At 42.6% G+C, this 26,660-nt stretch overlaps 1 protein-coding gene across 5 annotated transcripts in view; it reads right to left on the bottom strand.

The window, feature by feature from the left end:
* Positions 1-26,660, bottom strand: part of Bbs9 (Bardet-Biedl syndrome 9) — a 379,885-nt gene that overhangs the window by 35,911 nt on the left and 317,314 nt on the right. For all 5 annotated transcript variants that reach the window (XM_060371023.1, XM_060371015.1, XM_060371029.1 and 2 more), the window contains one exon: positions 21,817-22,039. In XM_060371023.1, coding sequence (XP_060227006.1) covers positions 21,817-22,039 — 223 coding nt within the window. The remainder of the gene's footprint in view (positions 1-21,816; positions 22,040-26,660) is intronic.

Genomic DNA, 26,660 nt, shown 5'->3' with positions numbered 1-26,660 from the left:
AAAAAAACACCTTCATTTTCCTTTGAATAGCTATTTGTGTTTTTTAATTGCCCTCAGTGTTAGGATTGGCTCTACCACATTAATGGGAACATTTTTTATCCGCATATATCAATATTGCATTTGAATTGTATGGTCTGTCTTGCTGCAAACAACACTTTAGGATCAAGAGTCTGTTGGGAGTAGCATCAGAGGAAAGGGCAAACCTAGGGTCACTTAGCACGCCAGCAAAACTATCTGTGCGAGTCAGCATCTTCAATTACCCACAGGAGTGCATAGGTGCTATTGAGTACTTGTTTTTTATTTCCAGTGAAGCTGGGATGCAGGGAAATGAGACTGAATTGGAGCAGGGGGGATTAAAGTTAAACATGAAGGAAACCCTTCGCCGAGGAGAGGCTGCTGAGATAATGGAACACATAATTGAGAGGCCGTGGAAGCCTGTCCCTTGAGATTCCTTGCATACGAATATGTTTTTCTGGGGTGGCATTAGATGCAGAAAGCCCTGGACATTTAGAATGAAAGCTTCATCTTCCTGTCCTAGAATATGAATGCTGTTTAGCTGAGTCTCCAGCTGCCTCACTGAGGCAACCTCAAGTCACGGAGGGGGAGGAGGCTTCTTTAGACCTTGCCAAAGTAAGCGCAGGTCTCAGAGCACCTGAACGGCAGCCCATCCCCAGGTGTGGCTTATTTTGCAATAATTAATGAATACGTCTCCTGAGGAGTTCACAGAGTTAAGACAGGTTTGGACTGAGCTCCTTCATTAAATAAAAGGATTGTAAAAATGTTTTCATTTAGAAAGATCAGCAGTCAAATTGCTTGTAATGTGATGGGAAAATGAAGTTTTGTTTTCTGGCTCGTTAGGGTTCTCCAGGATGGCGCTTAGACTTATTTGGAGAATATTTGGTTTCGTATAATACCAGAGCCTAGAAAGAGATATACTGCACATCTACCCACATTTATTTCCCATTAAACATCTCCCTCAGACTGGGCGGAGAGCTGCCAGTCAGAGGCATGAAACATCATCCTGTCCTTGGAGAGCGATGTCAAGGTTCAAATTCATTTTAGGACAGTGTGACCTCACCACAGTGTACTAACCAAATGGGTGAAGCCACGCCCCAAACAGAAAGGGGCATGGGAAGCCAAGAAGAGGTGGCAGTGACCTTAGACGGTGGCTAAGCTGCAAAGGAATACAGAACTCAGCCCACTGGAGCATACTAGACAGGGCTCAGAGGCAGAGCTGCTGCAGGGCTGAGCTGCAGTACAGGGACGGCCGCAGTGTACTTCCCTGGTGGCAGCGTGGTGGAAGGGCTGAAGAGACACAGCCCAGGCTATGACAGGACCCTGAGCTGTGAGATCCTGGGAGTTGGTAGGGAGGCTGTGAGCAGCCTCAAGCCCTGAGAGCTGTGACATCTCACAGGTGCCCCATGAGCTGCACAAGATGAGGAAACTGGCTGGTGGGTGTCTGACAGGTTCCTCAGTATCTGGACAGCGGCTGGCTCAGGTGAGCATCTGAGTAACTCTCAGGCTACCGCGTCTCAGGTACTCGCGCCAAAACCTGCTTGGATCGGGCTCAGTGGCTGTCTGATTTCAGCCAGGCAAGTCAACTGGCTCGTTCCACCTCTTAGCAGGAGCTAAATGTTATCACAATACCTTAGGCGACTCCGGACATCTGTTTCTTAAAGAAGAAAGAAAAAACAAAACCCAAACCAAAGCCCTCATGGTTGGCTAGCTCCATTCTTATAGAGCAGCTTTTTATCACTTGTACCTTCCTGACATCAAGAATTTACAAGTGAAATGTCAGGAGTTACAGAGTTCCAACTTTATCATCATCAAATTTCCTGTGGTTTTGGAGCAATTATCACAGTGCTTTACCGAGCAGCGATGCTGAGTTTATTTCTCATCGGACACACACACAGGAATGCTTAGGAAATCAGCTCCAGGGACCGCTGTGGCCACTGGGACAATTGTCTTGCTGACAATCATCTTCACCAAAAGTAGAGAGCAGCGCTGTGGACCATTTGTGGCCACTCATGCTCAAGCTGAATGCATTAAAATTTAATGTTTTGGCCCAAGAAGCCAGGCTTGAGTCGGCACATCAAGGTGCTAATGTGTTGGACCTAATTGTGCTTAGATGAAGTCAGCCGGCACGTGTGGCAGCCAGCTATATTTTGCTGTAAAATGGAAATTATAAGCCTCTAATCACAGGCGACGTCTCTCCTTCTAAAGTTCATTATACATGCTTTCATCCTCTTTGAATTATTCATTTTCTCAAATGCTCTTGCACTTTTTGACTCCCCCACTTGCACATGATGAATGCCTGAGAGCAGGCCCCTGGATAGCAGAACGTGTTTCTCACCAGGCCACAGGATCTGCTCACGATGGCCGGGGCTGCGTGCACACTGGCTGCCCACATTTATTCTGAGACAACAGGTTCACAAAGTATGGGTTGTCTTAAGAGCATCCATGTTTAGATTCAGATCGTCTGTATGCTCAGGCCCTGCCCGCCTTCTAGTACCCTGCCACTGTCCTCAAACACACTGGCTCCCTTTCCTCCCTCATTGGGATACTTTGTTCTTTTTCCCCCGTCTAGAATGTCTACCCCCACCCCCACTCTGACTCCCAAACCTACCAGTTTGTCTTCACACCGGCAGTCCCACCCCATCTCTCCAGCCTCACTTTACCTCCGCTCTTCCCCTGCCATCGCCCAGAGCCACATTTCCCGGCTTCATCACACACCACAGTATACACACTATCTCCTTTCCTACTAGAATGATGCTTTTCTAAGGGCATGTCTTTACGCAGTATGACCTCACTAAAGGGTCATAGAGTAATTTATTCTTTAAGAACAATTAAAATGATGATGATAATGATCTATTTTAATCCCAAATCACCTCTTTAGTTAAATAAGTTCATTATATCCACAGCTCAACTCACTTCTTTCCATGAACTAACCTTCTATAACATTAAAAGTCTCCCCCCCCCCCCCAAAAAAAAAGCAAGCAGCCATAGGCAATAGCCTAGAACCTGAGACAGCTGGGGCCCAGGGTTTTTTCACTGACCCTCATTCACATAGGATGTTGATACAGTAACAGAGAAAGGTAAAGTAAAACCAGGAGGTTCAAAGCAGTCAAGTGTGAGGCCATCTGCCTTTCAGCGTCCTGCAATCAATGGGAGATTCCTTCTCTACCTGTGTGATGAATAAAACCGCCTGGAATATTAGCAGTGAAGATGGGCTCCTTTGGGAATGCCGAGTCCCTACAGCACAGTTCAGACTGAAACCTGCTCTCGGGGGCAAAAAGGACAGAGCTAACAGCCCTCTCCCCGGCACTGCCTTCTTGTCGGTGCTGTGAACTACCATCACCACCTTCCCTACTCAAGCCTTCTCTGGCAGTAGGACACTGACCAGAGCATTTGTTCAAAGGCATACGGCTAAGAGAAAAAGAAATGGAGTTAAATGGGTCAAGGCAGGAGAGGTAAGACTGTAGCCAGCCAGATGGCTCAGTGGATGACGGCATTGGCTGTCAAGTCCGAGGACCTCAGGACCCCACGGTGGAAGGAAAGGAGTCTCTCCTCAAAGCTGTCCTCTGACCTTTACTCCTGTTCCATAGTATGCAAATGTACATACATATGTGTAAACAAAACAAATGTAATAAAAAAATAATAAAAATCAGAGCTTAGCTTTTGAGCGTTTTATGGCTTCAAATCCCAGGAGCAGTTGTGGCTAGTCACGCACTGCATTCCCACAACAAGGGAACCCTTGATTAAGGAGGAGTCGCCATGAGCGAATTGATGATGGTCACCTTTTACGTAACTAAAAAGTCTAGTCAGAGGATGGAAGCCGAGCACGTTCTTGACAAAGGCAAATGCAGCCCAGTCAATGCTCTTCTGAGCGGCCGAGCAGCCACACACCTGGGAATCCTGGGAGCCGGTTTCTCCAGTATTCAAGGTGGGGTTATCATAGCAATTTTGGAGTCCTAATAAGTTCTTCATAATACTTCTCTGAAATATTATTATTGGCATTTATAGGAGACCTACAGCCAGGGAGAGAGCGGAAAGGTAATGTGTCTTGTTATAAAATCCATGCCTAAGATGACAAGGGCTCAGAAAAGCAGGCTTAAGTAAATACTTGCTGAATAACTGATGAGCCAGATAAAGATTAGAGAAACAGAAAAGCTTAAATTTCAATTCCCAGTCCCTCACATAAGCCTCTAGACCTTCTTGTAGTCTGGCTTGTAATTCTCATTACTCATTAAAACAAGATTTTGGAATGCTTCCTAAAGTCATTCAAACTGCCCTTGTGTACCTTAGGTGGCTAACGTGGCAATATAATTTACAGAGGATACATTATATTAGACATTACAGCAGTTCTGTGATGTTCTCAGATGCCCACCAAGGGCTCCAGCAAATCGACACCTCTAAAGTCATTTTCCTGGCATCCCAAGAGGAATTTAGTGCCAGGTCTTCAGATGTGAATAGCTCATCTGTCATCCCATTATGCCGCCTGGCCTTTGACCAGCACACCTTTAAAACAGATTTATTTAGGCTATAAACTTACAGGACAGTCCCTCTGTCTTCAAATATATTACATTTAAACAGCTGGGAAAATAAAATTCTGAGTTTCCAATGCTGAAATCTATGAAGCTAATTTGAGAAACAGTAAAAGGAGGACTATCAAATTCCATTAAAGACACAAACGTAGATGATACTTTATAATGTTCTAAGGAAAAAACTCACAAGAAGCAAGGTTTCTGAGTGGAAAGCGCGATCAAGGCCTCACCACCCAGGTGTGTTCCTTGCGGTTGAGCTGAAATTCAAGCAGTAGGGCCTTCACAACTGAAACTAGGAAAGAACTACATTTACTGGACGCAAGACACTAAGATACTGGAGTATGTAATTGGTTTTTTGCTAATGAACTGCTCATCCTTGCTGTCCTGAGAGATAAGCGCTCTCTAATGAATTTCAATTGACAGTGACTTGAACCCATAGTTCTTGAGAACCCAATGTCCTCAAGAAAATTCTCCAGTGGCAATGGTAACTTGACACATAAAATGCCTTACCTCCAAACTCTGCTAAGTGTTATCCGCTGTATAAACAAAAATAGTGATTATAGATTCTGCACATTGATTTTACACCCTCATCTAAGCATACAGTAGTTAGAGAAACAATGGGAAGTGCCAGGGAGAAATCCTGACAGTAAGTGTTGGATTGAAGCATATGAAATCACTAATGTTGTTTAATCTCTTGAGTTTGAATAGACAGTAAAGCGATGAGTATTCATTCAGGAAAGGTCCCTACGGTTAAGGCAGATAGGGGGCAAGCACTCAGGTTAACACAAACACAACTCATGGTCCATCATTTGAACTTTATCATAGTCCAAAGACACCCACTCAGTGAATGGGTACCCTAGGACCAGCAATCCAGGAGCTCTCCTTGATGCCTCTGTTCCTCAAGCCTCTTCTATAAATCCTTGACAATTTTATCTCCTGAAAACAGTCCCCAGGCGTATCTTCTCATCACCATCTGCATTGCTGCTTCCCAAGCCTGAACCTCTGTCACCCCGAGCTTCCAGAGTCTCTACCTCATCTTGTAACTGACCATCGCTATGATTACTTTCTCATTTAAAAAAAAGGAATGACAAGCCATGTCATTCCTGGTTTGCTCATGTCTGGTTTGCTCACACGGCATCTTCATTCTGGCTGCTATTTCCCCATCAGAATCCACATTGTATGAGGAAGGATACTGTCACTCACTATTCATCATTCACGACAGATGTTCAGCAGCTGCCCATATAAGTCACGTGAGTCAGACTATATCATTTCTTCATTTTGTTGGCTATAGTAGCAGATATTCAAGGAAGAGATGGCTGAAGACACTTCTCTGGCTGAGCTAAAAGTTCAAAAGAAACAGGAGATGCCCCAAATGCACAAGGCCTAGACTTCATTCTCCATTGCGGAAAACCACAAGAGGAGACTGGGAAAGGATTCAAGGAAGGTAAAAGCAAAAACCCTGGGTAGGACCAGGGTGGTGACGCGAACTTGGTCCCTCTGAAAGACTCCTAAGACGAGGGAGCTCATTTGTGCCTTACGTTTGCTACTTGTATCTCCCAAAGAGTAGTTTACCAAGATACATGTAAACTTCTAGTAAAGACATTAAAGAAATGAAAAAAGACATTAAAAAGGTAATGGTAAAAATGTGTATGAATCTCAAGTAGAAATATGTCACTCCTGTCTGTGCCTCTTGCCATGCTCCATCTGCTGACCCTGAAAAACCCTCCATTCTTCTGGCTTCCACGTGGCTACTTTCTCACAGTTTTCCTCTTGCTCATTTCTTGGCTGCTGCTTCTTAATTTCCGATGTTGGCTCCTGCCCTTCCTTCTACCTGACCTCTAGATGCTGGAAGGCCTTTTAGCTTAGATCAGCCCCCTTCTCTTTTCTCTCCCCACAGAAGGGAACCTGTCCAGCTTTGAATCCACAAATAGGTCCCACACCCTGACAGTCCAGCTACAGCTCAGGCTTCTTTCCTGCTCAGGCTTCTTTCCTGAGATCTAGTCCTGACATCTAAATGGACTACAGTTGTGCCTCTCAGATAAAGCATAGCCAAACTGAGCCTTTGATTCTGTACCCCCTAACCCATGTACCCCACACTGTGCTCACTGACCCCTCCTTTTTACCAGTAATGTTGATGATCACCCCATTACTAAAGTCTAAAGTCATGTCTGATGCTGCCATTACCTCACACCCAACACGTCCATCGCCAAGGTCTGTGTCCTACAGCCTCTCAAAGATTCCTCAGCCCTTCTATTTTTATCCCTGTTGTCACACTTGCAATCACACGGCCTCGCATCTACACTTCTGCACTAGATCTAGCTGTCCCCATTTTATATCCAGCTATTTATCCCAATACAATAGGTGCAGTACTCTCTTAAAGCACACACTAAATCATGCTTGTACCATTTAAGACAACTTAGTGGCTTTCTATTATTTTTTGGATAGCTATCCCCTAAAATCTTTGCCCCACAATGGAAGGAAACGCACATGGTGTGCCTCTCTGCTAAACCTCTTCCTCAATAGCATCAAGAAATACTCCATGACAAGGAAAAGGAGAAATAGAGAAGCAAGGGGATAGTGTTCCAGCCTGAAGGCCCAGAGTGATCAAAGCTACATTCCTCCATGGCTTGGTTTAATGAGGAAAATGGTTCCTTGGTAGAGCTACACCAGGCAGCACTCCTTAGATCCATCAGAGGCCTTTCCACGAGAGTCGTCAGCTCTGTTTCATGCACTCAATACAATCCACAACCTGGCTCTTTAGCTGTGCAGGTGCTGATTATCTGGCTTTTCAACAAGGATAGGAACCTTCTCTTAACTAATCACCATGTCTAGCACAGGAACAAACACAGTGACATTTTTAAAAGTCTATTAAGGACAAAAGTGAGTACATTCACAGAGAAATTTTAAATAGGAGAGTGCAGTGAGATGTAGTCAGTTTTGTACTTCATAGTACAAGATAAATGGAAATCTTCTGCATGAATTAAGGAAAAAGTCAACTTGAGCAAATAATGAAAATCAGCCTTCTTCCAAACGGGATTGAAAATGACCAAAATATAGTAAGTAACGTTCTGATTATCAGAAAAGGACTCAGTGAAGTCCATTTCATGAAAGAAGGTGAAACAGGGGGGTCAGTTTAGCAATTAATTTGCATAACAATTTCTAGTTCCAGAGTAGATCCAAGAAAGCCAAAGATTAGCCCAGATCTAGAACTGACATAAAGTCTAGGGCATATGTTTCAGGAGCAGAACATAGCAGGCCAGAGAAGGGACAGGGGAGAGTGTAGGTGGCCTGTGGAGGTGAGGGTGGAGGGCCTGGGCGAGGAAGGACGAAGAACTGTGTCATATGAAAAGGAAAAAGATGAGATAATGGCGACATCATCACTCAAGGCAATTCTCCAAGTACTGCCGGTCTGTCTTCTGGATGTCAGTGGTCTCCAATTCTAGAGATGTGGAAATGTGTGACAAGGTCTTTGCCCTCAGAGACATCAGTCTAGTCAGCTGTTGGCAAGAGACAGCAGCATCTACCTGTGGCTGGTGGCATTACACTAAAATAATAGTGAGCACCAAAGATCTTGTCAACATTTTATGGTAAAAATTGTTTTTAACAATCACTGCTTACATTTTATCAAATACATTTATTAATTAGAGAGCATTCCTTATAAATATTTTGACTTATTTTCTAGAAACTAAAATACATTCTTTCATGAGAAAAACATTAAATTATAGAGACCCAATAATATTATCAGTAATAAACTAACATAAATATAAACAATCAAACATAATTACTTTAACTAGTCATATTAGAAATGTGTTTTAAATAATTAAATATCCCAAGTTCTTATTAACTGAATAAAAGAAAAGAGTAGAAAAAAAAAAAGTCATAAGCACACGATTCATACCCCATCCCTTTTCCCTTTAACTTCCTTTTTCATTACACTTTCTATAGTTCCATTTGGTTGAAATTTGTTTCCTTATGCCTTGGCTGCCCCTGCCAGAGAGCAAGCTCTTTGACAGCGTGGGTTGTAGTGGTCTGATTGAACAGTATACTTTAATATGAAGAGAGATACCTGGGAGACAGTGAGCATTCAACAATTTTCACCTCGCTGTCTCAATCTTGGCTTGGGATATGATGTAATTTTCAGTGAAAATAAAACATAAAGGATAGATGGACAGATTTTTCTCCAAACTGATACATTCCGTTTTTAAAATATTGTAACTAGGGATTTTACCTCATTTTGAGACGGACCCTTAACATCTTTAAACAAAACATAACAACTTCACCCTTTTTGTAAAGTGTGCAGCCATGACCCCCAAGTACATGCTTCGTTTACAAGGGGTGAATCATCAAGCTCTGCTTTTTCACACCTGAGCCTTCACAAGCTGCTACTGTCTCTGTGTGTGAGAGCAGTCACAATGACCCGGATCCTGGCACCTTGCCAAAGCACAGTAAGACTGTTTGTTGGCTTATTCGTAGTTGTAATTATTTCCAAGATTATTTTTAACAATTGTCAAAAATAGCTTAGTAGCATCAACACGCAAACACCTGTACTAAACAAAACTACTCTGCCAGAGTCGGCATACACCACGGCTTCCAAAGGCAGCAGCAGAACTTTCTGGTAACATTTTCCGCATGACCATGAAGTGCAGCTCAGAAAGCAAACTTAGAGGGCAGAAAGACCCAAGCCAAATGAGTTACATTAACTAAAAGTAAATTACTTAGAAAATAAAAAGGTAAATAATATAAAATATATAATTGATGAGACAATGTAATGGGGGCGAAGGGACTAAAATTCATTATACAAATGTATGAAAGTTTCAAAGAATAAAGATAAATTTAAGAGACACGGTTGAGACAGAAGACATAACTAAAGAGACTTCCTTTTCAGAACGGGATATCCAGGTACACTGAAGACCTGCTGAAAACCTAAGAATTGGCTTATGTTTTAAATTCTGCCATCCATACTACATGCAAACTAGGACTATTCAGTGATTTGTTAGAATGAAAACACCGAAAACTTTTCAAAGTTCATTATGAAAAGATGTTTTGAGAGATTAGCAACGTGGACCGCTGACAGCCAACATGACAACTCTGACTGCCACCCTTGCTGGCCGTGGCTAAGCAGCGTCAGCGATAACATGGTTGGATTCTGGCCAGCATTAAGAATGAGAAAGCAACAGGCATGGACCACACTGTCAAATCTGCCCTCATGAACACAAATGCTTACTGTGTTCAAGCAACTGGTAACTGAAAACGATGTGATATAAGTTAATGACTATCTTAGTTAAGTGACTGGTTCCAGAACAGCTTTAAAGTAACTAAAATCCCTTCTCCAGCCATCCTAAAAATCTAAAAGAAAATGAAAAAAAAATAATTAATACAATTTTGATAGTGTTCATGAATTTACACTGAAGAAAAAGAAACATATTTATCTTATTGTTGAAATTTTAATTCCTCAGAAAGATAGAAGAAACTAGGACTAAAAGGCAAGGGGAAGAAAACAAAACATATAACATACATTTATTATGGACTGGAGGAGAGCCAACACAATGTGACTATCGGTGACAGGTTCACGGAGGTGGCAGAAGGCAGGAGTGACAGTTTAGAGGATAAAAACTGGGCGGAGGGAGGGGCTACATGTCTGTGGTTAACGGGTAGGAATCCAGCATCATTTTATTTTTATTTCCAGAAACTGTCAAAATAAACATCAAATTCCAACCTCTTATTAGGAAAAAAAATCGCAATTGTCAGAGAATATATGAGAATAGTTATTTTTCACATGATACAAGGCCTCAGAGAAAGTCTCCCACAAGGGTGACTAAGGAACTCATTTGGCTCAGCTGTTCCATTTTCAATGACAGTGAAAACTGCACACAGTTAGGCTTCCACTATAATACTTCATATAAGCATTGACCAAAGAAAAGACAGCTCCCACTTATAGTTGGGTGCCGGTAAAATTGGTATTCTATGTCTTTACATTTGTGCATATGGGCTCAAAGAGTCATGTGACAGGAGTAAAGAAAGAAGAATGATGTTGTCCTTTCAAAGGTATTTAATTTTTCTCCCAACATCTAGGAATGGCTCTTCCCAATTACCTTTAGACTTCTGAACTTTCACATTAGTCTAAACATCTGCAGGACAGGAAATTCCTCTCTCACACACACACACACACACACACACACACACACACACTCCCCGAGGATTCTATTCCTGTATTAACAACCCTACTTCCAAGAGCCTGGTCTTTGGTCATCACAGTGTAATTAGTTACTGGCCAGCCTGTCTATCAGGGAGTGTTTGCTAAGCTCATACTGGGATAATGTTGTTTTCTCAGGTCTTTGAGGGTAGGCCTTCCTCTGCATTTCCTCCTAATTGCTCCTCCTGTCAAACCCAGCTCTAATCCTAGACTCAAATATTCTCCCCCTAACCTGCCATTGCTCTCCTCACAGACTCGATTACAACTGGGAAGAACATGCACCCTATTTACAAATGAATGCTTCCTTTACTTATTCAAGATAGCTTCATTTTCAAAACAATTTGGTAACAATGCACTGCTTGAATACAAGGGGCTAGCTCTTTTTTTCAGATTAAAAAGAGAAATGGTTCCAAAAAAAAGGAAGGAAAGAAGGAAGGGAGGGAGGGAAGAAAAAAGGAAGGAAGGAAGGAAGGAAGGAAGGAAGGAACGAAGGAACGAAGGAAGGAAGAGTGAGCGGCTACAGAAGTGCTTACTGCTGAACTTGCCATTTCGGTTGTTACTGCAAATCACCTTTAGTTTCTGATCTCCCTATTGACCGCTCTTGCTTTTTCGGAGATTTCAGTCTATATATACACTTGCATTTACCAGCATTTTTCTTTCTTTCAATCTCCATATGTGTAGTTGTGTGCTTGGCTTCTCACTGGGTTCTACTCAGCTTTTCTGCGTTCTAGAGCATTTCTTGTACCTCCCCAAAGCTTCCCATTGAAAATAAACTCCAGATATTAGCATTCTCATCTCGCTATACCATGTGACCTGCAAATAGATTTTTAAAGAGAAAAAAATGAAAACCTTGACCGTAGCCTATTTTGACTCCCACCAACCTTCCTACACTGCCCCTCAGTTCAGAGTCTCCCTGATCATCTGTCATCCTTGATCTTCCTGACACCTCCTCTCCTTTAGTCCCACCCAGCCTTCCTCTTATATCTCATAAGTGCTTGGCAACTAAGACTCAAATCCCGACTTATCTATTTCCTATGACTTCATTCCCTCAGAAGTTCAAACAGTTGCAAGATAGCAATGCCAGCTCTGACCTAAGACTGCCAGAAATCATTTTCCAGCCTCAACCTCACTCTTACAGTTTCTCATGTCTACACATCACCTGTACTGTTCTTGTCTGGGCTGTTATGATTTTAGGTGCATTGTAAGTGAAATGAATCATGTTATACATAAAACAGAATCCACTCACAGACTTCACTGTTTCCACCAGCATTTCTAAACCTTGGTTGAACTACTGACCTCAGAACTCCCTCATCCTGAACACTACCATCAAATTAACATTTCCAAAACATGGCTTCAGGGGTCACGTGCAACTCACAGACCTTTAGTGGCCCGGAATGCCTTCTATCAATGTGATGTAGGGCCCTATTGTCCCGCCTCCATGCCTCTATGTCCACAGCTGCTCACTAGTCAACCCAAATGACACTGTATGCTGAACCTTAACCAGCTCTCCTGCAGATGGACATCGTGCTCAGAGCCTTAGCACCTGTTGCCATTCTTTCAAAAACTCCCATGTCTAGGTACCAATCAGTATCCAAGGCTTGCCCACCCCCCCTCTTTTTATAAAAGGCTTCATTAATTCATTCTAAAAGTACATGAGAGATCAATGACAATTTTCTGTTTTTGATAATATACTATTGTTATCTAATATACCTCCACTAGAGGACTCTGGGTGGATGGCATACTGGATTTTTATAGACTCCTGTGAGTCTGCCATTATTGCAAAATTAAAACTTTAACAACATATTGTAGCTACCAACCATGTGGAGGCACAAATAGAGTACCAAAGTCATGAAAAATAAACACAGTTTTGAAAACCTTTTACCTAAGGATGAGAAATGGAACAAAAATTAAATAGGAAGGCCCTGTGGTAACTAGAATGTTCATATGCCCAAGGGACAGGGAATAATAGAAAAGGAGGCCCCAGGGATTTTTCATGGAGCACGTGAGCTGCGCCCTCAAAAACCCAGTAGCTCAAAGCCACATAACAAAACACAAAACCCTTCCAAAGTAAAGAAACTTAGAAAAAAACACAAAGTGCTTGGGGAATGCTAAGTAGTTCAGAATCAATAAAGAATCTTCAAGGAAAAATGCAAGGAACATGGCTGGATGGATAATGTGGGTTTATTTAGTAAAGAAGAGTATCTCAGCTTCGGAACTTTTGATGTAATAGACAGCAAAACTGTCGAATATTTTAAAGAAGTAATACGACTGGATCTAGGCTTTTCTTTTTTTATTCACTTTACATCCCTGTTGCAGCCCCATCCCTCCTTCCCTCCCTTCCTTCCCCTCTCCCCCCCACCTCCTTTTTTCCTCAGAAAAGGGGCACTCCGTTTCCCACCCTCCCCAGCTCATCAAGTTGCATCAGGACTGAGCATGTCCTCTTCCCCTGTGGCCTGGCAAGGCAGTCCCTTCAGAGGAAAGTGATCAAAGAGCTGGCAAGTGAGTCCATGTCCAATGCAGCCCCCACTTCCCTCACCAGAGGACCCACATGAGGCCTAAGCTGCCCATTTGCTAAATCTTTGTAGGGGGTAAGCTTTTTCTTCTTTTTTTTAAAGAAAGCACACATGCACAGAAAAGCATAACTTCATCATGATACAGTTAGGTACAAGATTATTGAACAAATAATCACTTATTCTAATATCAAGATTGTTTATATATTTCAAAAAAGAATCTATGAATGTAACTAATAAAAAAACTACTAAAAAGTATGTAACTACTAAAATAAATATGGAACAATTAATAATGAAATAACATCAAGAAAAGTGTATGTGAGACATACAGCAATACGTACTCACTGAACCTGGTAGAGGCAGGAGCATTGTAAATTTCAAGCCATCCTGGCTTACAGAGCAGAGCGGACAGAGTACAGAAAGCAATACAGGAGGAATAACTAACACTAAAAATCTTTAGAAAGCTTCATAGGGAAACTTACTACTGTAAAAGCTTCATATTCATACATAGATATATTATATTGTATAATAGATAACTATATATATATATTAGATAGAGTTTAATTAGAGCTTCTCTATAACAAGATAACAATGCCCCTACCGGCTGCCATAGGCTAACAAATAAAAGACCCAGTGCTAGGACTAGATTCTTTCTTTCAGAACTGTTGGCCAGCAGCGTCCCATAGATCCCCAAACATTACTGCCAATGTGACTTTAAGAACTTACTGCAGAAGATACCACATATTTGAGTCAGAGAACATAGGGAAATCAAGCCAGAATTGACCTGTAAGCTAATTATTACTGGCTAGGGAAAATGGTGAGCTCTCGGTTCATTAAAAAGACCTTGTCTCTCTCTTCAGACAGAAAAGGGATCTTGGAATTACAGCCGCCATTGTTACTGCCATCTCATTGGCGGCTGTTGGAGCTACCACCACGGCATTAGCCATGAGTCATACTGTGCAGACTGCTCAGACCCTAAATAATCTTTTAGCCAATGTAGCTCATGCTTTAGATGTACAAAAAGGAATTAAGGCTCAACTAAAAGGAGGCTTGATGGTGTTCAATCAGAGGCTTGACCTCGTGCAGGAGCAAATTGATACCCTATGGCAAATCGCTCAACTTGGCTGTCACTGGAAGTATGCTGGACTTTGTGTCACTAGCATACAACATGAGAATTTTTCCCATGCTGCAAATCTGTCTAAACAATTGTCTAGCTATATTTTAGGTAATTGGACTGGAGAATTCGATACTATGATGGAGCAGCTGAGAGTGGCCATTGTTACGGAAAATTCTACCAGAGTGGACGCAGGACTAGCCACAGGATTATCATCATGGATTGCTGCAGCCATGAATCATCTGAAGGAATGGGCGGGCATGGGAGCGTTAGCAGGCCTTCTGGTGTTGGTCTCCTTGGTTAGCCTGTGGTGTATATGCAAGATTAGAGTCTCATAACAGCGTAATGCAGCCATGATCATTCAGGCCTTTACAGCCATTGAAGCAGGACAGTCTCCCCAAGCATGGTTGGATACCATAAAAAGCTAAAATGTTACACTCAGGATGCAAGGATAAGCACTGCACTCAGGGTCAGCCGCTTTCAACCCAGAGAAGAGCATGTCTGATTGCACGGGGGTTGATGCCCCAGGTCCCGCCTCTGAGAAAAAGGTATCAGACGGGTCTGATGCTCTTTGGGTGGATGACACCTAAATGAACATCGGTACAAAGTCCCAATTTATTTCTAATATCAGAGATCAGACCTCTACTCTTGTCTGATGCGTCTAAAACAAAAAGGGGGAAGTGTAGAGAGCTGAGTAATGCCGCGCCTTAAAAATGGAGCTGGTTTCCGCCTTCCACCTTCCTGATGGTGAGTGCTCTCTGTCACAAACAACTCCATATTTGGCTAAGGCTGAGAATCTGGCTTGCTTCCGTGTATGTGGACCTATCTGCATTGCCCACGTGGCACGTTGGGGTTGGCTACCCAGAGGTTATTTAAGCTGTGGGCTGGCTTTCCCCAGGGTCAGAAGATTGTTCAAGGTCCTGAATAAACTACATTGAGAAGAAAAAAAAAAAAAAAAAAAGTAACAAAAAAAAAAAAAGACTAAAAAAAAAAGTATTCATGTGAACAGTAGCTCAGGCTATATTCAATATTTATGTTTCTACTCCAAGTTAAAAATTAACATGATTTGGAATAAAGAGACATTATTATATTTAAAAAAAAGACCTTGTCTCAAATATATGTGTGTGTGTGTGTGTGTGTGTGTGTATTATAAATAGTTACTGAGAAAGACAATTGAACTTCAGTATTGACTTCTGGAGTGCACAGACATTTACATAAACACATACATACCCATATACCATACATGCAAACACACACACACACACACACACACACACACTTGAACTACCCCAGGGGACTGAGTTCAAGCACTCACTTACCCACAGGTCAAGGAGCTGAAGGAAGTCCTGGAGAACAGACGGGCCAGACACTGAGAAGCTCAGGCTGGGATGCCATAAGGAAAGAAAAGCCTGCCCTTGCTGGCTGGGCACAGACCTAATCAACTAAGATTAAAGCAGAGGTTGGCAGCTCTGAGCCTGAAGCCAGCAGTGGATTCAGCTCCGGAGCCACTCTTCTGTACTTCCAACAGCAATGACTTTCTAGGGTGTACATGACACCCACAGCCGAACCTCCCCAGTGTGATGTTAGTATCACAGATCTTGAGATTGCAAAGCAGGGCCTTCTCCCTCTACTGATCTCCGTGCTCTGCTAGCTTTTCATATTCTCAGCATGCCCAGTAGGCACTCCTCAACTAAAACAGACACCCCAGGAGCAATGATCTAGGAGGTTAGGAGGATGAGAGAATCTAAGTAGCCCAGGGATAAGCAGCTAAGTTTGACCCCATGAACCCTGGAACCCAAAGAAAAGAGACCTTCTCCAGGGGATAGCAGTCACTTACAGAAATTCAGCAACAGCGTAAAGCCCAGTGACAGACTGAGTCCAGCAGTGCAGCAGACCCTTTCAATATGAAGGCCTACAACACAGCTCCTAACGCCTTCTCTCCTGTTTTCTCTTGACCCTTGTAATTCCCCTTTAAGGCAACTGCACATACCTGCTTTGAATTTTATGTTTTTAGTTCTTATTCTCCTTCATGCATTTATCTACTTTGTTTTTCATGTGGAGGCAGTTTTTTTTTTCTTTTTCTTAGTTTCTATTTTTCTCTTTTGGGCTGTATTCCCTCCTTCCCTTCTCTGTATTTGGCACTGATTTTTTAAACATTATTTTATTTTTAATATCCTGGTATTTTTATATTTTATTATCTTTCTTACACCTATCTAGTTTGGGCTTTGAACTTCTTCATTGATAAAAAAATAATCATTTTCTTTTTTTCCTTTTTTCCTTTTGCTTTTCCCCATCCATAATGTTCTTTCCCACTCATTTTTTCTTTCATTTACTTAACCTCAGTTCTCCTCGACTTGCCCCCTTTCTTGCTTCTTTCCTTTCTCTCATTCATTTTACTTTCTATACTTACCCTAAATAATATTTAACTTTAAAGTACATCTCAGGGAAATGTAGGACAATGATTGAGAACAAAGTATAAGGGCACACATGTATGAAAATGTCCTTGGAAAATCCATTACTTATTCTAAAAACTTAAATTTTTTATTAAAAAAAAGGAATGAATGAAGAGCCAACCTTGCCTCAGATGGAGAGAATAAATATATATCCAGCAGATATTACTAGTTCTGGGTAGAGGTAAGAATTCTTATCCACTAACCCAGACTTTAACATCGATGGCTCTGATGAACACAGATGGACATGGCCTCTGTAGCAGCTCCTGCCTCTAGGCTCCTGCCCTGCTTGAGTTTCTGCCCTGCCTTTCCTCAATGACTACTGTCTAGAAGTATACATCAAATAAACTCATTTCTCCCTAGGTTACATTGGGTCATGGTGTTTTATCAATATATTATGAAAGTGGATTCCTTGTAAGCTATAATTTATATAGTTAGAGATAACATGAGTTTGATGTTACTGCAGTACAAAGAAGTTGCCCAGAAAGGTTAAGGGAGGTCTGATCATGAGTTGATAAAGGCAAAAGAAGAGACAGGAGGCAAAGGAAGTCATCAGGATAACGCCTGATGGTCCAGCTGAAGACCAGGAGCTATGAGCCTCAAGGGAGACAGCAGAGGAGGCATTTCTTTCCCCCTTCATCATCCAGTATGATATTTTCTAGTTCATCTATTTACCTGAACTTTTCAGGGTTTCAGTTTTCTTTACAACTAATTACAGTTGTAGAGTCCGGTCTCAAATGATACCCTACAACGCCACGCCTACACCCAAGGCCCAGGACTCACAGAGGAAGAGGGGCCAGTATAAGAGCCAGGATTGTGGAGCTTTCCAGGAGACTGTGCCTCTTGTCAGAAGTTACATCCATAAAGTCTCACCAACAAGACTTCCTAAACATGAGCCAGACAAGGAAATGGCAACAGACATGCCAACATGGATGGGAGAAATACCACAAGGCCTCAGCCCTACACCAAGAAAGCAGGCAAGTAAGGAAGGCTGAAAAATAGTCTTCCCCAGGAAAGAGCACACCAATTAGTTATCCAATATCAAATGGTCATCCCTGAAAATATAAACACAAGTAATACTATATAAGCTGAGAAGGCCATATTTAGGAATATATGTCTATACATATATGTTCATAACAACAATTAATGAACAAAGAGGCAATGAATTTAAAAGAGAGTAAGGAAGGGTATACAGAAGGATTTGGAGGGAGAAGAGGGAAGGGGAAATAATGTAATAATACAATAATCTCAAAAATAAAAAAATAGTAGTAGTAGTAATAATACTAATAATAGAACTACAGATAACTAAAGGAATGCTGAAGAAAAAGAAACAGTCTTCCCCAGGGAGGAGCACACTATTTGGCTATCTAATACCAAATAGCCAGCTCTGAAAACATATAGAGTAGCAGCATACTGACTAAAAGGTTGTATCTGTGTATTTAGGAGTGTACACAGACACACACACCACCAACAACAACAACAACAACAACAACAATTAATGAAAAAGGTCATGAATTTGTAAAAGAGAAAGGAAAAGTATATAGGAAGATTTGGAGGGAGGAAAAGAAAGGGTGACATAGTATGATTATATCATAATCTCAAAAATAAATGAATTTTTTTTTAAAAGGAGGCCATAAGGTAATTGCTAGTGGGAGAAGATTTTCACCCTGTGGCCTCCAGGGAGAACATTCTCATCATGGCCTTCAATGAAGCAAATGAAATGACATATCCAGAGTGCTGGGCTCATAAAGTCGTGAGGCTGGAGAAGACCAGAAGGTTTTTATTCAGAGATGTTTATTCATGTGCACTTTAATAGGGAGCATAGTAAAATTTCACACACTCCTGACTTCTAATCCTAACCACTGTAGTCACTGACTTCTCGGACCATGGTTACCCCAGCTGTAAGGGAGGGAGGTGAACCAAATGACCCTAAGTTCTTGCCTAAACCTCAAAATAAGATTGTGTCTGTGAGAAACGCCCGTCCGCCTCTGTGCGCATTAACCCACCCCATCCTAACCCACCGCAGCCTTGGACAATGTGACAGCACTCCCCTGTGGCCTCTCTCGCCCACATTCCTGGAGCAGCTGAAGAGGGGAAGCCACACGGAGAAAGGCCCACCCCAAAAGGGCCTCTGTCGAGAAGTGCATCTGTACGGCTGTGGTCTGTGTGGTCTCGAGTGCAGGCCAGATGGCCAGGATGTCTGTATTCTATACCTAACGCTTCCAGGAACTGTGTTAACCCTGGGCAGGACTGCTGCTTCTGCTTCTGCTCTCTGTTGGTGACTGAACAACAATGCTGCCAGCCTTGTCTCCCTCAACAGAGAGCTCAGGACAGAAGTAAAGTGTGTGAAAATCCTGAATTGTGGAAGGAAAGTATTTCAGGTGATAGTGATCATCCTGATGAAAAGAGACAGGACACAGCTGCTCACAATGGTGCAATTGGATCCACAGGGGAGGGAGGGTCAGCAGCAGGTAAGAGCTAATGGGATGACTGATAGCATGACTCCGGCACAGTGAGCCTTCATGGAAAGCACTCAGCCAGACGGGCATGGGGGCACACATGTGCTTCCTGCCCTCCTCGTTTCTTATTTCTCCTCCTCCTTCTCCTGTCGCCTCTGTCTCTGCCATCCACATATGGCAGTTTTTACACTGATAACTTAAATATTCGCAATCCTAGAGACACACACAACCTTCCATTTGCTTAGTTACTTGAAGAAAAATGGCTCAATTTCCATAACCAGCCAGTGTGGCTAAAGGAGACTCGGGGTGGGGTTTCTGCTCCCTACCAGGTTCAGCCTGGGGTCCACAGAAAGACCTGGGCGACCACAGCCTCGGCTGACAGGACACCACTTTCTTAGTTTCTCTCTGTTGCTGGGGATGCGGTGCAAATGTTCTGACAAAGGAAACATGAGGAAGGAGGGGGTTACTGCGGCTCACTAGGCAAGGGTGAGGTCAGTCACAGTGGGAAGGTGAACAAGGCAGAGGCTTAACAGAGCTGGTCACAGAGTGTCCCTGCCGGGAGCACTGGGATGACGGCTAATGCTTGGCTGGCTTCCCCACTTTGCATAGTCCAGGCAGAGGGAACAGTCCAGCCCAGAGTTAAGATTTGTCTTCCTACGACAAGGTAATTGGCTCAGACATGCCCGGAAGCCCATGTCCCAGGTGACTGTGGATCCTGCCGAGCTGGCACTTAGCACCAGTCATCATGCGCACAGACCAGGTGTGCTGAGCCCACTCCCCCCACACACACTTGCAGAAACCCTGCTTCTTTTCCTGTGTTGCCCGGAGGGAAGGGTGCACACACCCCCCGTGCCAATCAGAATAAAGAGCTTTCAGGTCCTATGTCATTGAGCCTGAGCGGTTAGGTCTTAGGAGGATACTCCTCTGAAGGCAGAGGACAGACTGAAGGTCAAAAGGAACAGCAGGAGGCTGTGACAAGGACAAGACACCAAGCCCTATCCCCATGCTCCCCGAGGGTAAACCATATGAGAACTGCCTGACAGGCCAGCTAAGAAACATTCCTTAGAAGTAAAAGTTGGGTTCTATATGTAGCTATGGTAAAAAATATATATTTTTTTTCAAGTAATCAAATATAGCATCCTGGGAACATAAGCTGGCCGTTTACCCATTGCTGGATTTAGAGAATGTATCACACATTCCTGCAGCAACAGTGCTAATGGTGCCTTCTATTCCAAGCACGGGTCGAGGGCTTTATGAACACAGAAAGTCCTGGCAACAAGGCAAATAATTCTTACTATCTAGAGCAGAGGTTCCCAACCCAAAGCTGTTGGGAAACCCAACCCATAACTTCATACAGTTCCTCATGTTGTGGTGACCCCCAACCATAACATTATTTCGTTGCTACTTCATACCTGTAATTTTGCTGCTGTTACAAAATGTAATGTAATTATCTGATATGCAGGATATCTGCTACGCGACCCCCAAGGGGGTCACGACCCACAGGGTGAGAACCACTCATCGAGAAGCAGCCGGTAGGGTTGGAAGCAGCACCCAGGGAGAGCTAAAGGAACGGAGGCAAGATGCAAACACTGGTCTGCCTGCCCTTGAGGCCCGAGCTTATTAAATTGTGATGTGTAGCCTCCATGTTTACCTTTTGAAGATTTCACCCAATTCTCCTCTTCTAAGCATCTGGCTTAAGGGAGAAGGAAGGCAATAGCAAGAAAATCAGCACAGGGGAGGGGACAAAAGCCATACATGAAAGGAGAAAATCACCCCCACCACCACCCCACCCCCCGCCAAACTGTGCTGCTTGCTTTAGGAAACACATGCCGCAGCCACAGTGTGTAAGAACTCACTGGTGTCACGCTCTGCGAGCTGCTGTAAAAAAGGTTGGGATGGAGAGGTAGAACCCGGTGCTCCTGAGGGGCCTAAGTGCACAGTGAAGGGCCACCCAGACACAGACTGTGGGGAAGCAAGCTTAGATGTCTGGACCTCAATGAAGGAGCTCATGGGCCAACCTGGGTCTCTGCCTACCATGACCCACAGGTGCCTCCTTGGTCCTGACGCCTGCTCACCTCTCCAATCCTGGTCTCTCCCTTGGACTCTTGCCCCTTATCCCAACGATCACAGTCCAAGCAGAAGGGATCTAACTCATCTGGATCATATTAGTTCCTTGTATCATGTTATTTACATTCATGAAATGCAGTATCTTGAGATCACATTTGGTAAAACTTTTCCTTAAAAACACTTTTATTCTCTAATCCTCTTTTTATTGGTTAGAAGCAAAACAAAATGGATCATATATTTAAAGGCAGAGACAAGGAAAAAAAAAAAAAAAAAGGGCATACCATTCCCAAAGTGTTTAGCAAGCAAATACCCGGAGAATATTTATCCAAGTGGTTACTGTAGGATATGGGAAGGGAAACGTGAAAGCAATTTTCCTGGCTATCATCACTTTAATATGAAATTGAAACCCAAATACAGATGCAGGCACATTTCTATAATGGGAAGAGCCCCGTCTTTAGGGAAGGCAGCAGGATTCTTACCTGGCATGACCATGGCCTGCGGGGCCGCGGCATCCGAGCTCACGCAGAGACGCCCACCTTTAGCCAACCTATCACACAGCAAGGTGATGTGCCTCTTCAGCCGGCTGGTGTCTTTGGGTATGTTCAGTTGGCTGCTGAGGTTCAAAGCCTGCTCCTTGGAACTCTTCGACAGGCAGGTTTTCAAAAGGTGGGCAACAGCAGCATCCACCGTTTCTTCCCAGCCCTGCGTGCAAAAGCCAATTTGGAATTTGTATACAGGTGACAGTGAGCCAAGCGGCTTTATGCTACTAATATTTCTTGACAGCTTCCTCCAAGGTTGGAGGTGATTGAATGGATTGATGACATATGAGAAACGCTTTGCCCTGTACCAAGAATAGAATAACCAACCAATAACATGATCTATCTCTGAGGCAGGCCTGTTTGATCATCTGGTGGTTCAGATTACTGGGAACATCCCTTCTTTTGCCTTACATCCTGCTGAGGAGGATCTGGCCAATACAGAACCCCAGATATGGTGGTGGCACCTGGCATTTCAGCTGCTTGGGCCATAGCCCGGAGGCTGTGGACAAAATCTAGCAGTGCTAGTTTTAAGAGTGATTTTTGAAAGCTCTAACAGTCTATCTAGTTCCATTTCAGTATCATGTGACAAAAAAAATGGCACAAAGAAATGGCCATTTGTTCCATTTTTCTTGTATGAGCTACAGTAATACTGGAGAAAATGTGGTGTCACTTTAAAATGTGGTCGTTGCAGTTATAGGAATGTCAGTGCTGCACTGGGACCTCAGCATTATCACAGGAGACAAGGGACCACCCACAGGCAGGTTCAGGAAGTAAAGGGTACATGGCAGGATGAGCTTTTGGGCCCCCACTAAGCATCCGAAGGATAACTGAGTAAGATCTTCACAGCAGAGAGCTTAGGGTCACAAAAGATAGGACACTCTGCCCTGCCTGTTCCCTAGGATTCCTACCTACAAGCCTCTGGTCATCTCGGCCCTGCTGGCAGCCGATCCGCACAATGCTGCACAACGAGTGCTCAGGCTCCTTCCGTGCTGACATGTTTGCCCTTCTAGGCTCATCAAAGCTCAGACACCACGTATACCCACCAGAGAGCTTCCCACTGATTGCCATGAGTGGTAAACTGAGACTTTTGATTCCATCGACCCATTTCTGTCTACCTGTAGTAGATGCCACCAGATGAATTAGGAAAGAAAGAAATGACCTTAAAGACCTTTAAAACAGCGTCCTGCTTCAAGTCACAATAATAAACCATTAGTTGCTACAAAGAAATCTTTCTACTACTAGCAAAAACTCAAATCTAAATTTGCCGTTAGTAACCCTCTCAGACAGGCCATACTTCAAGTTGCTCTTGGAGCCTTTGACAAGGTCTTCTGAAGGATAAGAAGAGTTCTGTAGGTTCATTTAGTGACTATCCTCAGCATTTCAGCATTAAAACAGCTTCTGTGTCATTTAGGCTGATCATGCAGACAAGCCACTATATTTGTAAACAGACAACAATAGCTTATTAGAAAACAAAAGCAACAGTATTCACTCAGCACAGAAGTGCTCCTACAAAAATCTTTTCCTGCTGCCAACTTGCAAAGAAAGTAAAAAACCATGTCATGTACTGTTGGAACATGGTCCAAGGATGGAGTCTTTCGAGGGATACTGAGTATTTATGAGAAAACTCCAAGAAAATAAGAGTCTATGACCTCAGTTTCTTCAAAAACACGGAACTGGTCTTGGAATGTGCTTTCGTTCCCCTGCCAGGTATAGACGATAGGAGTGGGTTTGTTTCGTATGATTCATTACAACTGGCTACTGCTGTCCCGTGACCACATGCAGCAATGTGCAGCTTGACCTGTAACTGTCAAGTCACAGATTACTTGTGTGACTCCTCTTGTATCTCAGAGCAGGGTTTCTCAACCCGTAGATCATGACCCCTTTGAAGGGGTCACATATCAGATATCCCGTATATCACATATTTACATTACAGCTGTGATGTAGCAACATAACATTTTATGGCTGGGGGTCACCACAACATGAGGAACTGTAGTAAAGGGTCCAAGTTCGAGGGAGGTTCAGAACCATTGCCTCAGAGTATAAACTGTCTAGTGTTCTGAATAAAATTGGCTATTGCATGCGGCTTTAGTCTGCCCCATTTTCAGGCTCCATTCTCACAGGTGTCACTGCCAGTTAGAGTGGTAAACAATGAATAGGTATTTAGGACAGATACTGCTTTCGTGTGATGAGACATAGCGACAATACTTGGAAAGATTGCTAAGAAAATATTTAGAGGGAGTAAGCTGCTGCATAAATTTACGTTCAATAATAAAAGAGTGTGTTTATGAGATAAGAGCTGGTGAAGATAGAGTTTGTTATATAAAACTCAATGCGATAACATACGATTAAACAAATTACCAAACAAAACATGAAACAAAACTTTTCAGAACGTGGAAACTCCAGAGTGAGGAGCTGAAGACAAGCTGTTCTAATACCTCTCTGGCGCTGGATCCACTGCCCTCCTTAGCCACACGGCAAGCATGTATGCGCCCACCTGCAGATGCCAAGCTCTTATTCTCTATTTATACTAATAATTTGCCACATATTTCAAGAGGGAAAGGCAACATTAATATGAAATTTAATATTAATTTGAAATCAATATTAACATTAGCATATTAATATTAATGCAATATTAATATGAGGAGTGTTCACTAAAAACTTCTAGAAGAGAAACAAGCAGCTGCCCTTTTGTGAAACTAGCTTTGGCTTTAGTTCCCAAGTCCATACCTTTATTCTAACACCACAGTTGACCTGTGTATCACCTAAGTAAACAAAAGTGTGAAGCAGAAGGAAGGGAGGAGGAATGGATTTCAGTGCACATTTATTCTCCTTTGCCTTCTTTGGAGCAGGTTGGGGTGCATTGTCGCCTCCACTCTGGACTTTCCCTTTTTGTTTTCCTCAAGACATTGCCTCTTCCCCATTGGATAAACTTCATGCCTCGTTCTCTACCTGAGCTGCACCTTGGGCTCCTCTTGGAATGTTATTCTGAGAAGTTGCACTGCCCTGATGCTACCAGATGCCCGGTGAGGAACTGGACCACGGCCTTACTGCATAACCAAACTTAAGAAAAAAAAAATGTCCCAAAATACAGAAAACCACTGATTTAAGTGTAAAGCAATACCTGATCCCTTCCCTTCTGTTTTTCTTTCTCCCCTCTAGTTTGGCATTCGAGACCACACAGCAGCTTCAGTATTTTAGGCTGTGGCTGCATGCTGCTTCTCTGTCAAGGTCACCAGTGGCTAAGAGCCAGCTGCAGGAAGAGCCCTCACTAAACTTCTATTTTAATAATCGTCAACTAGAATTAAAATCCAGAGAAGTATCTAGAATAGTTCACAAGCGACCCTTCTATAGTATAATTTAACATGGCATTCTCCTCATAGCAATCAAATGAAAAAAGGCTAGTTACCATAGTTCAAATCTCAAAATTGTAATGATTATGAAGTGGTATAACTTTAAATGGTTTTTACACTACATAAAACCTCAGGGGGAAACCATATATATATTCATTTTGTCCATTTCTCTATATGTGAGAGGCATGTACATTTGTGAGCATGTGCTCAGGTGTGAGAGTGTGAGTACACATTTGCCACAGTGTGTCAGTCAGAAAGCAGTTTTGGGAATGAGTCTTCACCTTCCATTCTGTATAAGGCAAGGTCTCTCGTGGTTTGTTACTGAATACAATCGATGGCTGCCCCCGGGAGGTTCCAGAAATTGTCTGGTCACTATCTCCCATCTCTCCATTGGATTAATTGGATTACAGTGGGATGCTACCAGGTTGGCCCTTTTACATGCATCCTGGGATTCGTTGGTATTTATTTTTTTAAATAATATTTGTGACTAAATGGTATATGACATTAAATACAGTGAAATTAAAAAAATACTGAGATATGGTTCCTTCCTTTAAGTACCCTTCCTCACTACTAATAGAAAAAAGTTAAAACTATAATGATGCATCGAAGAATCTCTACTAGGAGATGGATTTTAACGTGGCAAGCTGCCACTGGACAAAGAAAATTTGCCCTCACTTCAGTGGCAGACAAAATGATGTCCAAAATCAGCAAACTTGGATTCAGGGAAGTCAACACCAAGCTCTGCCAAGACAGGGTAAGCAAGTTCTTATGGTTCCTGCTTCACATATATGTCAGTTACACTGGGCCAAAAGGCTGAAAATTGATGCTCTAATGTTATAGAGGAAATCTGATTGACTGTGCAGTCAGCCAGATGTCTATTAATTCTTAGTATTGGAAGCTGCTTGCCTGCACTTCTTTTATACTTAGATAATATTATTTCCTTCTCAAATATCAGATGGGGTTGAAAACTAGATAGTTATAGTTTTACAATTAAGCTTATGCTGTTTAGGATTTAAGAAGATGTTTTTAGATCTAGAAGATGCTAGTTATGATAGAAAATAACTTAGGTACAGAACTCTGAACTCATCAAGATATAATAGTTAATAGAATACTTCTCCTAAATTGCCAAATGCATATGGACTGGATATTGTGAATGTAAATCTTACATAATAGTTTTCATAACTATCTCATAATTATTATTAGTAGTAGTCTATTATTGAAAGAAAAAGAGACTTCTATTGGACTAAAAAGGGGCATTGTAGGGAAACTATCTTGTGTATTGTATGGATGTAGTACCTGTCATTAATGAATCTGATGGCCTACAGCTTAAGCAGGAAATTGGAGGTGGGACATCCGGAAGGAGAGAGAATTCTGGGAGAGGGCCAGGTGTGTGAGATTTAGGCAGAAAGATGTGAAGAGGATGGAAGTGTGGTG

This window comes from Meriones unguiculatus, chromosome 1 (genome assembly GCF_030254825.1).
Source record: "Meriones unguiculatus strain TT.TT164.6M chromosome 1, Bangor_MerUng_6.1, whole genome shotgun sequence".
NCBI classification, from domain to species: Eukaryota; Metazoa; Chordata; class Mammalia; order Rodentia; family Muridae; genus Meriones; species Meriones unguiculatus.
This window is presented reverse-complemented; position numbering and strand designations above follow the sequence as displayed.